Genomic DNA, 16,501 nt, shown 5'->3' on the forward strand with positions numbered 1-16,501 from the left:
ATTGCAAGACCTTCATGTAAATTTAATACTTTAGGCTTTATTTGAATTTGTACATTAAAATCTTTCAGGCGGGGTCGTTTTATCGGTGGTTCATATTGAGCATCCACCTGTTGGATACAAAAACGGTAATACATACAATTTCGATATTTTTAAACAGTATATATTATAAGTATATGTTTTTAAACTACCTATCGATTAAAAGCGATTGTTTGCCATTAATAAAAGAAGAAGAGGAGTTTTTGGGAGAATGTGAAAGAGTGATGTTGTGTTTTTATATTATTTTCCTAAAATTATGTTATCTGGGTTTTTAATGTGTAATATTGGTAGGATATTAACCATTAAATATTCGTTATCGTGCACAAGTGTGGGAAAGTGATGTAGTAACCAGAAACGTGCTCTTTTGTGTTCCCTCCAAAACTCCATCAAAAGTTTCAGTAAAGCGTCCTACCACTTTACTGAATCGACCGACTTGACTTCTTGACTGTATTGACTTTATACTTAGACTTTGGACCTGACTGACCTGACGATAATATATAAAAAATTGTATCAAAGAATATTGTTTTCCCGCCATAATATTATACTCGACACTGGCCATGGTTATAGCCGAAGTGCCATTATATGAAAAAAAAAAGAAGAAGAAGAATTTTTGTTAGGGAATTCCCTACTATCTGTCAACTGTCAAGTAACATCTGTCGAAACACAAGTCTTTGATGTGCAGCCGACAATATTTTGCTTGAAGCCACAGAGTACTTTATTATATCTTGAAGCAAACTATTTGCTCCAATACTTTGTAATTTTATTTAAATTAGATTACTCATGTATATAAATGTTTTCGTTCAAAACAGTGTTAAAATGTCTAAAAAGTAAAGCATTTGTTGTTCTTTGTCAAAGTTAATTTAGAATAAAAGGTCATAATGCTTTTCTGGATTTTGTGTTTGTGTGGGACACTTGCTGCTTGCCAACAAAGTGATGAAATAATTTTTAATTTCAATAACACGTAAGTACCCGTGATGCTTATGAAAGCACTAAGCAGCAATAATTAGTGATTTGGTTTTGTACCAAGTTACTTGGGTAGATCTTAAAATAGAAGTTTTGTAGAATTGTAACTTACTTACCTTTAAATCAAAATAGTTAATTTTTCTGCTTAAATGTTGTTCTTTTATCTTTTAGTTTTTGTTGAATTAGTACTTAAGTGTTCATTAATGGTTCAATAGAAATAAATAATATTATATAGCTGAGAGTTATCAACACTAAGCTCTGTCAATGTACTTTATCATCATGCATGTGTCAATGTTTTATTGTATACCCTTTTACTTAAGATAATACAATAATATGTATACAGTATAGGTCTACCAGGATCTGATGGCAAAAAGTGATAAAAGAAATTGACTAGCAATACTGGGGTAATTGGAATAAAATGTTTTGATCCTTTTTTTTTCCTTATAGCGGCTGATTCTGTGTGTGAAACATGCAAATATAAACATTTATCCAATACCTAGTTATAATAGTTTTGTATAAAATAAGAAAAGTGAATAAGAACAAGATGTGGGTTATTAGCAAATTATTTGTTTGTACAAGGCAGGTAGAGATTAATACTTAACTGTCTGGCAATGTACTAATAAAAAAGATGAACCATGTGCTTCGAGATTCAGCCACTAGTGAATTAAAATTATTTTGTAAATGTGTTTAAACTTTTTATACCGACTAGTATTTTTTTCTGGTATGTTATGCACCATCAAAATTCAAAACACATTGATCTGTTTAAAATAATTTGCTTGAACAAACATAAAATATAACCTTAACTCAAATAAAGCATAATGAAACAAATATAATTAACCAGCAGTTTAATTATTATTTGTTTTCAGATACAAGTACAATGTACAATACATCGTAGAAGTGAGCAGAAATGTGGAGTACATCATGGAGTTTGATGGGGTGAGTGACTTCCGTGTATTGTGTGTAAGTGGTGTATTATTGTACAACGTCTGTGTGTATGTATCATGTGTTACCAACATCACAGTCCGTGTGTAACGAGTGTCCACAATTGATGTTGGAAACATTATTTTGGTTTCTTTTTTAATCCTCCACAAGGGCGCATAAGTTTGTATGTGGAATATCATCGTTGGTGGAGCAGCGCCATATAGCGTATTTTCAATGTGTAACCGCTGCCGGTCGTCTGTCGCAGGAGTACGGCGCGTTGGACACGCCGGCGCGCGTCACGGTGGCCAGCGACCGCGCCAACCGATCCTACCCCGTCTTCATCACCGCCAAGCAGGAGAAGGGTATTTTATAAAGGACAACTCGATTCTAATATATAAAAATGCGCTCAATATGTCGCAATATTGAAGTCAGCAAGAGAGCATAAATTCTGCACGCAAATTGAGATTTTATACAACAGACTCATAAGAGTTTCCTGTTATAAAATGGGATAATAACATTATTAAATGCACATCAGAATTATTTTTCAGCACACTAAGTAACTTCACTAATTAACTGAATGCATACCAGAAAAACTGATGCTGATAAAAAAAAACAATTGATTAACTGAACATGTCCTTAAAAAAAACCTAAACATTATAAAAAACGAGACGACCTTTATACCGAATTCACACCTAAAATATTACACGTACGTCTATGTATATTATTTGTAAAACAAAAATTCAAATTGTTTATCAAAAATACTAACTTGCACTCTAAATTGGACAATCTTACAACGAAATTTCTACAAACAATATCGAAAGGTGCACCACAGTAAAATAAATTTCTATTATCAAAAAAAGTCTACTAATAATTGACAAATCGTGCAACTATAACTATAATCGTGCAATAGGCCCAATCCCCTACCCTATTCCCTTCCCTTCTCATCCCTATCCTCATCACCCTATTCCCTCTTAAAAGGCCGGCAACGCACCTGCAGCTCTTCAGATGCTGCAAGTGTCCATGGGCGACGGTAGTTGCTTTCCATCAGGTGACCCGTTTGCTCGTTTGCCCCCTTGTTTCATTAAAAAAAAAAACAAAAATCATTTTTAACCTAACTTTATTTTCTTTTTGTTTCTCTGTTTTACTGAAAAACATGTAGGGGCCTGCCGCCTGCCCAGTGCCCATCTAACGCCGCGCTCACTCCTTTGCGCTCGCTCTTTAGCGACAAAGATTTTAGAGTAATTATCTCAGATAATATGGTGAAAGATTGTATCATTCCAAAACTATATAAGTACCTAATTCAAGGTTTCTTGATAAAAATTAAGAAAAAATATCAAAATTCACTACTGTATAGTAATTGTATGGATTAATAATTTATTAATGATTCTTAAAAATTAGATAATAATTAATAGCAATGTTAGCCCAATACGACTTGATTGGGTTAGGTTAGATGGCTAAGGCGGGAGCTTCGCTGCGCTACGCTCCGTCCTATCGTGGTTATTTTTTTGTGAACCACCCAGAAGTAGGAGTCCCGCGTAGCGGGGCTCCGTCGACTCATAACTGAATCCAGTTGTTATATTATGTATATGTTACGCACAAAGACCGAAATCGCTCAGTGAGCGAGAAAATAGCTCACAATGTTATTAATGAATGTGTAGCTATCTTCTAATAAGGCTAATATAGAAAAATATTAATGTTAAATCCCTGTATTAACTAAATATTTATAATAATTTTTGCATGCTTCAAAAGCAGAATAAAAAAACGAAAAAAAAAAAACGCGTTGTGGTCACAGTGAAACAGCATAAGTTATTGTTTGTAATATTTAATGCAATAAAGAACTTATTTATTTATTTAATAAAAATAAAGTTTTATTTTCTTTATATAATTTCAATATAATACTACTAGTTGGTGCCCGCAACTGCGTTTCGCCAGACAGACAGACAATAATAATATTTATTCGTAAATAGTATACTTAATTAGCAATTTAGTGTTCATAATTAGTGTGCAAGTCAGTATTTTTGGTGAAACTTTCAAATATTTTGATCGAAAAAAGGGAATATACAGATATTGAAAAAACATGCCTTAAAAATGATGCCTCGTCTATTGCAAAATTTTTAACTATCATCTTTTTGACTTTTGATTACAACTTTGAATGAAAGGTGTTATGGTTATCATTATATTATATTAATCTGTTTCATTAAGGTTCTCCCTCACCGAGAGCAGTTGCTTGCAATGTAACGTTACACAGTCGGGCGTTGCAATGCGCACCTTGTAACGATACAGTGTGTAATATCTTGATACAACTTGTAACATCAATCTGACATTATGGAATCAACTAGCTATGAAATGCTCAAAGTCGAATCTTTAATGTTACATTACACGACGTGTAATGTAATGCTCACGGTGAGGGAGCACCTCTAAAGTAATAGTATAGTGACGTTTGTGCGTGCGGCAGGCGTGTTCGCGTGGCAGCTGCCGCTGGTCGTGGAGGCGGGCGGCGACATGCACGAGTTCTCCAACGTCTCGCGCACGCTCTGCCCACACAACAACCTCTTCGCCCGGGACGAGCACTCCTGCGGTGAGCTACAGCATACACAGTTCACACTGACGCACACACTGACAATAGACATATTTATGTACACACGTAAATTAAAATCAGAAAAGATTGATTTGTTTTTATTTAAAAAGCTTTTTATGTCCGTGACTCCTTCCGCGTAGTGGGCTCGACAAGAATTGGGGTAATGATTGATATTTCAGATCCTAAACTACTCTGTACGGTGTAGTGTGTACCCATCCAAACCCGTCATACGATACTCGATTATGAATGTGAAACCTTCACAGTATCAGTGTGACACCTATGTAACACATTTAACTTAAACGAGTTCATTATTATTTTCAGAGTTGTCGTCGGGCAGCGCGGCGACGGTGCACGTGTCGTCGTCGTCGCCGACGCCGGTGTCGGTGGCGGTGCGGCTGGAGACCGTCGCCGACTTCTACGTGCGCCTGGACACGCCCCTCAACGTCACCGTCACGCCCAGCCAGCCCCAGTACTACTTCTACCCCTTCGACCAGGTAACATCTCGTTTTTTAGTGCTTATACAATTCACAGATTTTGAAGTGAAAGTTCTTTAGGCGCGTTGAGAGTAAAACAAGGTCTCGTCATGGCGTTACCGTCACGGAGTAACGCGACGATTTTGACTAAGTTTCACTTCTGACAAGTGTGCTCGGCACACACGCTATTTCTTTTTAATAAATAGATTTTTAAGTTGTACTTTTGTAATTAATTTTTTGAAGCACAACTCGTTTTTGTGATGACGAAGTAGCTGGCCCTTTTTGTCCTCTACTAATATTTTGTTGTCAGTATGTAACATATAGTATGTGAGCAGGGCCCCGACGCACGGCTCGACCTGGACGTGGAGGCGGCGAACAAGCGCATGTTCTGCTCGGGGTCCCCGCCCCGCGCCCCGCTCCCCGCCCCGCCCCGCGCCGGCTGGCCGGAGCGCTCCCGCAGCGTCATCGTCACTATAGACTCCGACGACGACATCTGCGCCGTCGTCTCCATACAGAACTACTCGGTCGGTACACAACTCTTTAATGCTTGTACAGATATCGTAAGAAAAATAATGTGATAATATTTTAGGGTGTGTGTCGATGTGTCTCTTAATATAGAGTTCACGGTAAAAGTTGCCTGAAACAGTCACTTATGACTTCTATGTGTAAATAAAAATTGCTCCAACGTCATGAATTTGCTTTCAATGTTAATTGTGATCTGTCAGTTGGGTTTGACGTAACGCAACCAAACTACTTAGGTCCCCGATTTGCATAGGAATCAACTTCTCTGATAGTAAATAATAAATAAAAAATAATCGGCCAAGTGCGAGTCGGACTCGCGCACGAAGGGTTCCGTACCTACCGTTAAAGAGCAAAATAGGCCAAAAATTTTGTGTTATTGTATGTGAGCCCGCCTTAAATTTTTATTTTATTTAAATAATATTATTATTAATTATTAAAGTATACATATTATATTTAAGGCCTTTATGAAAATTTCAAGTGCCTACCTGTTGCCATTATTGATATTGAGCAAAAAAGGCTAAGAAAATAATGTTTGTTGTATGAGAGCCACCCCTCAAATATTAATATTCTTTTGTTTTTTAGGATTTGTTGTTATAGTGGCAACAAATATACACAATATGTGAAAATTTCAGAAGTCTAGCTATAGCGGTTCTTGAGATACAGCCTGGCGACAGACAGACAGACAGACGGACAGACATCGAAGTCTTATGAATAGGGTCCCGTTTTCACCCTTTGGGTACGGAACCATAAAAAGTAGTCAAACGTTTGTGTGCCAAAGCCTATATAAGGTCAGTGATTTCATAAACGATGGCACATCTTGGGAGTACGATGGCTGACTTACAATTATGTATGTATGTTGACATCAATGTATAATTTTAGGTTACAGCATTGTAAACTTTATTTTAAAAGTTTTTTTTTTCTCACTTTTTTTGGTAAATAAAGTGTGCCCCGTGCGGGTTTCTTACGCCGGTTCTTCTCGCCGGGTTAGTTCCCGAACTGGTGGTAGGCATCATGTAGACTTTCAGAAAATATTTGCAAAAATGTATCTATATATATAAAAATGGATTTTCAATTGTGTTAGTAACGTTAAAACTCGAAAACGGCTGAACGGATTGGAGTAATTTTAGTCTTAAAATATTCGTAGAAGTCTAGGGAAGGTTTTAAAGTGACACGAAGTTCACCGGGACAGCTAGTTCTGAATAAAAAAAAATGAATTTTGAGTTTAATTCTGTGTTTCAATATTTAGTTTAATTTAGTACTATAAAAAAGGCATATCTTAATATATATATTTCTTGTGTGCGTGTGTATGTGACTGAACTCCTCCTAAACGACTGGACCAATTTTGATGAAATTTTTTGTGTGTGTTCGTGGAGATTCGAGAATGGTTTAGATTTACAGTTTGGTGTACTGGAAAATGTTTTTTCAATTAATTTCTTATTTATAAGGAGTTGTTGATTTTGGAATGTTTTACATTAGATCCGGCGGACGGCGCTATCATCGCATTCAATATTATTCTATTTCAATTTTAGTTTGTCCTGACAGATGGTGCTACGATTAATTTGAAAAAAATTTTGTTATTCAATTCATGTGCTGATTAAAATATTAAATAAATAACACATAGGCACAAATTTTGTTGACACCGCGCGCTATAAACTAAAGTCCACGCGGACGAAGTCGCGGGCAACAGCTAGTAAAATTATAAAAATACCCTGTAAAATAACATTAAAAACTAACGCCTGTCTCTTCCTACTTCCTACTATCCTACTAATATAATATTATAAAGGCGAAAGTTTGTGTGGATGTATGGATGTTTGTTACTCTTTGACGCAAAAACTACTGAACGGATTTTAATGAAACTTTACAATAATATAGCTTATACATCAGAATAACACATAGGCTACAATTTTAACCGACTTTCAAAATGGGGGAGGTGTTATGTTCGTTTTCTTATATTCAACGATTACTCCGCCGTTTGTTAACCGATTTTCAAAATTTTTCTTTTGGTATATAGGGTATCATCCCAATTTGGTATTATATTCAGAAAAGTGGTGATCTGATGAAGGATCCATAAGTAATCGAGGGAACTCCTCAAAACTTCTAGGGAAACATATGGTGACTTCGGTTTCGTGAGAAGTATTCTAAGCATATGCTACCAACAAGTAAGATTTTGCACCGAGATATACCTGGTATACCGTGGTTCGGAAGGTGCTGAGAGAATTCCTGATTCTTTATAGATACAAGTTTGGGAGTTTCGGCGTTGTTTTAAGAACAGAAAGCATATGCTACTATGCAAATTACATTCTTCATCATCATCATCATCATCATCACTACCATATTATACCATTTCATAGTCTTTTAGATCGAGACTCGAGTTTGTCAAGCGATAATTAAAAAAAATCTATATCTACCTAATATTATAAACCTGAAGAGTATGTTTGCTTGAACGCGTCAATCTCAGAAACTACAGGTCCGATTTAAAAACTTATCTCAGTGTTAGATAGATCATTTATCGAGTAAGACTCATCATTTATCGAGAAGGTTATATTATATTATTACTCTAAGACTAATACGACAGAAGAAACTCAGGAAAATGTGGGAAAAACGGGGGAAATATTTTTTATGGGAAAATGTACCTACGGATTCTGTAAAATTTCTAATTTACGCGGGCGAAGCCGCGCGGGACATCTAGTCTAATTATAATATAATAATTTGTTATTTCAGTGTCCGGTGTTCGACAACGAGCGCGACATCCTGTACGACGGCTACTACCTCACCATGACGCGCCGCGGCGGCATCACGCTCACGGTCGGTCCCCCGCCCCCCACCACCCACACTTCGGCTCGAGTGACTACCGCGGCTGCACACAAATCCACCGCAACATTTTATAAATTCACTAGACGTTCCGCGCGGCTTCGCCCGCGTAAATTAGATATTTCACAGACAAATTACTCCACAAAAAATTGCCTATGATCCTTCACGTGGTCTACTTCTTATCTGTGCCAAATAACAGAAAAATTGTTCCAGTAGTTCGTGAGATAAGCCCTTTCAAATAATTTCCCCCCGTTTTTTTCCACATTTTTCTCTATTTCTTCGCTCTTATTAGTCTTAGCGTGATAAAATATAGCCTATAGCCTTCCTCGATAAATGGACTATCTAACACTGAAATAATTTTTTAAATCGGACCAGTAGTTCCTGAGATTAGCGCGTTCAAACAAACAAATAAACTCTTCCGCTTTATAATCTTAAAATATATATAAAATTCTCGTGTCACAATGTTAGGCCACGTACTCCTCCGAAACGGCTTTAACCAAATTTTATATGCATATTCAGTGGGTCTGAGAATCGGCTACTGGGTACTTTTTATATTGATAAGTGCATTTGTTGAATAAATAATAGTAAATTATTACAATTCGAGACTGACGGCGACCATTGTTTGTGGGACGGGATAGCGATGGACGTTGTCATGGTAACATACTTATTTAGTCACTTCAATAAAATAATATGGGTGATATACTTGATTTATACGTGGGAGAGCCATGCTTCGGCACGAATGGGCCGGCTCGACCGGAGAAATACCACGTTCTCACAGAAAACCGGCGTGAAACAGCGCTTGCGCTGTGTTTCGCCGAGTGAGTGAGTTTACCGGAGGCCCCCTACCCTATTCCCTTCCCTACTCTCCCCTATTCCCTTCCCTTCCCATCCCTACCCTCCCCTATTACCCTATTCCCCCTTAAAAGGCCGGCAACGCACCTGCAGCTCTGCTGATGCTGCGAGTGTCCATGGGCGACGGAAGTTGCTTTCCATCAGGTGACCCGTTTGCTCGTTTGCCCCCTTATTTAAAAAAAATAATTATATTATGGCAAAGCAACATTTGCCGGGACAGCTAGTATTAGTATAGATTGACAAGGGGCTCAATCACCCTGACAACTATATTCATAGAGTGATAATCATCATAATTATAGCAAGTAGCCTACTATCACTTTTGCACAGAAGTGTGCAATTATGTGGAATAGATAAGTTACGATAAGTCAATTTACAGAACTCTACATGCACCTTGACCTGACTGTATGTATGTGTTTACTGATTTTTCATTTTGGTGTGTGTGTGTGCAGCAAGAGACGTTCCCGCTGGGTTTCTACGTGGTGTTCATCGCGAAGTCGTCGGACGAGGCCTGCACCGGCAACTCCACCGAGCCACTCGCGCCCGCCGCACCCAGGCTCAAGACCTTCAGGTACACACACACACACACACACACGCACTCACATACACAAGTCACACGAGTGCAAGGGCGGAATGGGGGTCATGACCTGGGCTGGGTCCAGGTCCTAAATGAACCACTAAGTAAAATTGTTAAACATACTGATTTAATATATTTTTTATAGATTTTATTTGAATACTTTCAATATTTAATTAATTTAATATAGCTAATAATTTTTTTATTTACAGACACAAGAATTTAAATTATAAGTTCTTGTGTCTTGACCACGACTACGTGAGTCCCCCTGGTGCCAATCTGGATCCGTCCTTGCACGAATATGAAGCCATATTCAAATTACAAGAATAATATTATTATTTTAGATGACGACAGTATGGTTTAAACATCTTCACTTAGGCAGTAAATCATATAATATTTGAAGTAACCACATTTATAGTTTGTGCGTTTTAAGATGATATGGGTGACAGTTTTCATATTCCTTGTTACGGGTTTTTTTTACAAGAAAACAAAAAAAATCAAAATGTAATAAATTATATTCCATCTACAAAAACAAATGTTTCCTATAATTGTAAATGAATTAAAATAAAAAGTTGCTAAACGCTAACTTATTAATATAAAATTATAAATATTAACTGTGAAATAGGAGTTTAAATTATTGTTCCGAAAACATTTGAAAAATGTCAGATGCATGAAACGGAACTTATGTCAATAGAGATTGACTCTGTTGAATCGAAATCAAATCGATAAAAAAGGGCGGCCATCTTAAATCGCCGGCACCACTGAAATGTCAGTACGAAATCGATAATTTCGATTGCAATTCCTTTACGAAGTGATTCGATATTTTTAAATTATCGATTAATTTTTGTTAGGTAACTTACCTACTATTGTCAATTATAATGTGTCACGCATATCATCATAAAACGCACAAACTATAATATAGCGAAACGTTTACAATTATAGGCTATTTGACAATGCGAGCAAAACGAAGTGATAATATTTAAGGAGGTGACTGGGGGTGTATCTTATCCCTTGTATAGGGTTCACTGTGAATTTATTAGCGCTGAAAGACTTTTAATTTCTATTTTGTATGAGAAATGCTTCGACGACATGACTTTGCCCACACAAAATTTAAAAAAGCCCATACAACTTTCAGCGCTTTTACTTTCACAAATCTAGACCTAGAGGTATGCCAGATACACATTGTATGTATATCAAAATATACACATTTGTGTCATCCTGAATACCTATTAAGAATTTAAAAATGTTTATTTACTAACGTAGCTGGAAAATAAAATACTATTTTAAAAATACGTAATTAACGATGCAGCGTTTAGCCCCGCCGCATTAACCATATACGTGGTTAGGAATCTCGGTGTTGTGTTGTATCCATTTTAAATAACAGACACTCACACCTACTCACGTACGCATAGTCGTAACTCGTACGTGCGATATATTATGTATTATGTACTCGATGGTACTCGATGGTACTCGGCTTGACACGGTACCGCGTGTCTAGATGTACTATCTGAGAAGTCGATTCATAGGTAGGACCTACGTTACCTACGTATGTCGGTTGCGTTATGTCAAGCGCAGCCGACCGATCACCAATTACAGTTCGACAAGGCTTTATTTGAACGTGGGTGACATTGACGGGAGCGCTGCTGGTAAAGGAGAACTGTCAAACACATGTCAAAAATGACGTTTTTTTTTATGATAGAAGCGTTTAGTACATTTTCTCGCCACGTTCAAATAAAGCCTTGTCGAACTGTACATTGAATTGACATAACTCGACCAAATGACGTAGGTCCGTCAACCTGTCTGTGAATCAATGTCCTCGATGGTACAATAGGGTGTAATCTCCAGGCTGAAGGTGATCGAGACGATATCGTACGTGGAGTACGCGCGGGGCGCGGGCGCGGCGCTCGGCTTCTTCCTCGCCTTCTACGTGGTGTGGTTCGCCGGCGTGCTGCTGCAGCGCCGCTGCCGCAGCACACGTGAAGGTACCGTCCTGATACGTGCAGTTTCTCATTTCGATAAAATCGTTACGATAAATCGAGTTAAACCTTTTGTTTTTTTTCACACCGCATACGTATTAGATTCTCTTATAATTATTACAGATTGCTGCTGTATGTTCTATGTTGAACTCTCCGGCTAAAACGGGTCGTCAAAGTATATTCGTTTTACGGTCGTTTCCAATATTCAATCTATCTCTGGTTTGACATACAACCGATCGCAGCTAACATTGAATTGACATAAAATATATGTCTCTAATGTCTAATGTTAGCTATTTCTATCTCTAGTAGGGCAAAACCAGAGATAGATCAAATATACGTGGGAGAGCCATGCTTCGGCACGAATGGGCCGGCTCGACCGGAGAAATACCACGTTCTCACAGAAAACCGGCGTGAAACAGCGCTTGCGCTGTGTTTCGCCGAGTGAGTGAGTTTACCGGAGGTCCAATGCCCTACCCTATTCCTTTCCCTACCCTCCCCTATTCCCTTCCCTTCCCTACCCTCCCCTATTATCCTATTCTCTATTAAAAGACCGGCAACGCACCTGCAGCTCTTCTGATGCTGCGAGTGTCCATGGGCGACGGAAGTTGCTTTCCATCAGGTGACCCGTTTGCTCGTATGCCACCTTATTTTCATTAAAAAAAAAATTGGGAACGGCCGTTAGTCGTGAGAGTGACACAGGTGTACATCAGTCTTTCAGTCATCAGTTATTCGATAAAAGGCCTGCTATTAATAGTTAGTTAGTTAGTTAGTTATTAGTAGTATATATACTATGATGTAGAGATGTCTAAGGTTCACTCGGCGTAACTGGGCGGTAGCGGTCATTGACTGCCTGTCAAAAACTTGTCATTTTCTATATAAAACGCGATTGACAATAAGGTGTCAGATGTTGTCAATCGCGGCTTTGCATAGAAAATGACAAGTTTTTGACAGGGAGTCAATGACCGCTACCGCCAAGTTACGCCGAGTGAACCTTAGATTATAAAATTTTATAGGCTACGATTTGTGTTTGTAGACGGTGGCAGCACGGTGCTGGTGGAGGACGGGCGCACGCCGCCCTCCGCGCGCCGCCGCCGCGTCGTCAACGACGGCAGCTCCAGCACACGCGCACGTGAGACACGACACTCGTTGTTAACATAATATTATTGCTACCGTATAACTCCGTTGCGCCAAAATTTGTTTCTCGCGCGGGAACCGTGCATTTTTCCTTCATAAAAAATATCCTATGTCCTTTCCAGGGACTCAAAGTATCTCCATACCAAATTTCAGCAAAATCGGTTTAGTGGTTTGGCGTGAAGATTAACAGACAGACACACTTTCACATTTATAATATTATCATGGATCAGTCAGTTTGTTAAAACTGTGTACACAAAAAGTGAATGTGATGTTTTGTTTCATTATCTGGATGGAATATAGAAATTAATATAGTACTTGCAATGGCGTCATAGTCTTTGACAAATCAATAAAATTAACGTTGTGTGATATTTTTGTGATTTAGGTCTGAATTTGAGTTCTTTAAATACTTAAATAACTTTTATTGAGAAAAACTTCATCTTACAATCAATTTTGACCACCATTTTGACAGAAGGAAGTGAACCTAGCGCCCACTGATGACAGGAAAAACGAACCTTTTTTTAAATAAATAATACACAGTCAAAGACTAAAATTTACATCTCAATACATTTGTTTGTACGCAGCGAGCTCGTGCTCGGACACGGAGTCGGAGGCGGGTGGCGGCGCTGGCGCGGGTGCGGGGTCGGGGGTGGGGATGGGGGGCGGCGCGCTGCGGCTGGCGAGCCTGGCGCGGTCGCGGACGCGCGTGCTGGCGGCGCGCTCGCGGCTCTACCTGTGGACGGTGCTGACGGTGGCGGTGTTCTACACGCTGCCGGTGGCGCAGCTGGTGCTCACCTACCAGCGCCTGCTCGACCGCTCCGGCGACCAGGACCTGTGCTACTTCAACTTCCTGTGCGCGCACCCGCTAGGCCCGCTCACCGACTTCAACCACGTGTTCAGCAACGTCGGCTACGTGCTGCTCGGCGCGCTGTTCCTGCTGCAGGTGCGGCGGCGCGGCGCGGGGCGGCCGGGACGCGGCATCCCGCAGCACCGCGGGCTGCTGTACGCGATGGGCGCGGCGCTGGCGGCGGAGGGGCTGCTGTCGGCGGCGTACCACGTCTGCCCCAATAGCATGAACTTCCAGTTCGACACGTCGTTCATGTACGTGACGGCGGCGCTGGGCATGGTGCGGCTGTACCAGGCGCGCCACCCCGACATCAACGCGCGCGCGCACGCCACCTTCGCCGTGCTGGCGCTGGTGATCGCGCTGGGCGTGGCCGGCGTGCTCACCGCCACGCCCCTCTTCTGGGCGCTATTCACGGCGCTGCACCTGCTCACCTGCCTCGTGCTCACCTTCCAGATCTACTACCTCGGCCGCTTCCGCCTCGGTGAGTCCGCGCACGTCCTGTGTGACAAACTTCTAATTGCTAAACGAATTTTGACGTATCCTACGCTCACGTAACTGTGCGTGTGTGTGTGTAGAGAAGCAGTTGGTGTGGCGCGTCTGGGGTGCGGTGCGGCGCGGCGGGTTGGCGGCGGCGGCGCCCACGCACTGCGGCCGCTGCGTCATGCTGCTACTCGCCAACATCGCCAACTGGGCCATCGCCGCATACGGGTCAGACTAATTACAACACCAAAAGTGTATAATTTATAGAATATAACTCTTTCCGATATTATTATATCGCTCGCTGTTCGCTGTTATGCAGCTCGAAGTCCTTAAAGACGTTTATTCGTATTTTAAAATAAAATTAAGTATCTTTGTTTTATTGAAATCTGCCTGGCTCAGGGCATTCAGCTAAACGTTATGAAATTTTAATTTATATCTAATGAATCTATTTAAAACATTTTGTCGCTGTTCTTTTATTTAAGTCGTGTCTGACGAACTCGACCATAATTTCCAACTCTCGCGCGCGCCCCGCAGGCTGACGAGCGACGGGCGCGACTTCGCGTCGCACCTGCTGCTGGTGATGCTGGGCAACCTGTTCCTGTACACGCTGTTCTACATCGCCATGAAGCTGCTGACGGGCGAGCGGCCGCGCGCCCACAGCTGGGCGTGGGTCGCCGCCGCGCACGCCGCCTGGGCCGCCGCCGCCTACTTCTACCTCGACCTCAACACCAACTGGGCGGTGAGAGTATACATAATTGGAAGGACACGCTATCTACATCCTACACATATTTTGTAAAGACCTTCGACGTAGTTGTTTACGGAATTATCATAAAAGAGTGCATCAGGGTCTGGGCCAAATTAGATTTTCGGGAACATGATATTATAATTATTATAATTATATAATATATAATAAATAATATCGGAAGCAAAAAGATACGATTGATTGGATTCCTTATCCGCCTAGGACCTATTTTTTAAATTATTATAAAATTACTATTTCCCTCTACGATAGACCCGTACGATGAATCCCATACAATTCTCACTTGCTGTTGCTTGTTGTTCAATTTAAAAAAAAATATTTTTTTGTTAAAATTGAGCAACTCCAAAAACAGTCGTGTTATGTGTGTTCAGCTGACGCCGGCGGAGTCCCGGCGCGAGAACCGCGCGTGCTCGCTGCTGCGGCTGTACGATGCGCACGACGCCTGGCACTTCCTGTCCGCCACCGCCATGTTCTGCTCCTTCAACATGTACCTCACGCTCGACGACAACCTCGCCGACGTGCCGCGCGACGCCATCGCCGTCTTCTAGCCGCCCCGCACCGTCTACCGTGTACACCGCTGCGACCCCCCGTACCCCGCGCTCGCCCCGAGCGCTCAGTAGACAGTAGCGTCCGAGTGACGTCGCTCCCCGAGGTGCAGTTGAAAAGTACGGGTTGTAGCATTCTGAATTCTACATAATGACTGCGGTTGAATTTGTTAAATGATAAGAAATCATTTGATTCTGACAGGATTAGTAAATTACAATGTTCTAGTAGCGCGCTAGCTCCGTGTTGTGACGTAGTGAACGAACGAGGATAAGCGTTCTAAAATACGTACTACCCACAGCTGTGTTTTGGGCGGTGGAGGGGTGTGTATTTTCTGAAAGTTTGTCCATGTATCAGGGTGCTAAGGGTCGGTTACCTCACTCATGAATATGATCTTCAGGGTTCATGATAGTTTGTTTTTTTTTTCTATTTAAAAAATATATAAACGACGACGTTAATATAAACGAAAGTATGGTGTCTAATAGGGTTGTTGAGGAAGTGATTATGAGGAAGAGGAGGAGGAAGAGGAATTTTCACGCGCAAATTTAGAGGATGCGGATGAGGAAGAGGATATTTTTTGAGGAAGAGGATGCGGATGAGGAAGCGGAAGAGGAAGCGGATGAGGAAGAGGATGATAGGAAATTATAAATACCTACTAGCGGACCGTACACATAACTAGGTACATAGGTACATTACACAAAAATTAATTAAAAGAGCATTTTCCAGTGGACCAAAATATGAATCTAAACCATTCTCAAAACACACACAATAAAGAATCATCAAAATCGGTCCAGCAATTAAGGAGTTCAGTAACTAGTCTAAGAAAATAAGTTTCAAAATCGACGATCAGACCGAATAATTCGTGTAGTTTTGAAAGTTGGTACAGTTGTTCCTAAAGGTATCCAGATGAATATACTAAAAGTCCCCGAGGGTGGGACAAGAGCCGGCGGTAAGGGGAGGGGGAAAGGTGTCTTTTTCAAGGTTTTTGCTTGTGATTCGAAAATTATTTAAAATATCTCTTTAGTGACTTCTACATT

The 16,501-nt window shown here is 40.6% G+C and overlaps 1 protein-coding gene across 2 annotated transcripts; it reads left to right on the top strand.

Moving 5' to 3' along the window:
* Nucleotides 1–765: 765 nt before the first annotated feature.
* Nucleotides 766–15,928, top strand: LOC121726742 (SID1 transmembrane family member 1-like). 2 transcript variants are annotated; one of them, XM_042114211.1, is made up of 14 exons: nucleotides 766–997; nucleotides 1,866–1,935; nucleotides 2,186–2,282; nucleotides 4,376–4,498; nucleotides 4,820–4,992; nucleotides 5,307–5,495; nucleotides 8,215–8,298; nucleotides 9,606–9,724; nucleotides 11,573–11,709; nucleotides 12,737–12,832; nucleotides 13,419–14,162; nucleotides 14,257–14,389; nucleotides 14,696–14,900; nucleotides 15,293–15,928. In XM_042114211.1, exons 1-14 carry the CDS (start codon nucleotides 915–917, stop codon nucleotides 15,467–15,469), a joined length of 2,430 nt encoding a protein of 809 aa, XP_041970145.1. In that variant the 5' UTR covers nucleotides 766–914; the 3' UTR covers nucleotides 15,470–15,928. The 2 variants fall into 2 exon arrangements, with proteins under 2 accessions (XP_041970145.1, XP_041970147.1); XM_042114213.1 differs by lacking the exon at nucleotides 766–997 and adding an exon at nucleotides 1,375–1,403.
* Nucleotides 15,929–16,501: the final 573 nt, after the last annotated feature.

Source organism: Aricia agestis, chromosome 5, assembly GCF_905147365.1.
Source record: "Aricia agestis chromosome 5, ilAriAges1.1, whole genome shotgun sequence".
Taxonomy (NCBI): Eukaryota; Metazoa; Arthropoda; class Insecta; order Lepidoptera; family Lycaenidae; genus Aricia; species Aricia agestis.

What these genes read in the sequence shown, in the direction of transcription:
- LOC121726742 (XM_042114211.1), top strand. Translation starts at nt 915, where the DNA reads ATGCTTTTCTGGATTTTGTGTTTGTGTGGGACACTTGCTGCTTGCCAA. An exon ending in CCGGGACGAGCACTCCTGCG is followed by an intron (nt 4,499 to 4,819) that starts GTGAGCTACAGC and finishes TATTATTTTCAG; the next exon opens with AGTTGTCGTCGGGCAGCGCG. An exon ending in TGGGCCATCGCCGCATACGG is followed by an intron (nt 14,390 to 14,695) that starts GTCAGACTAATT and finishes CGCGCCCCGCAG; the next exon opens with GCTGACGAGCGACGGGCGCG.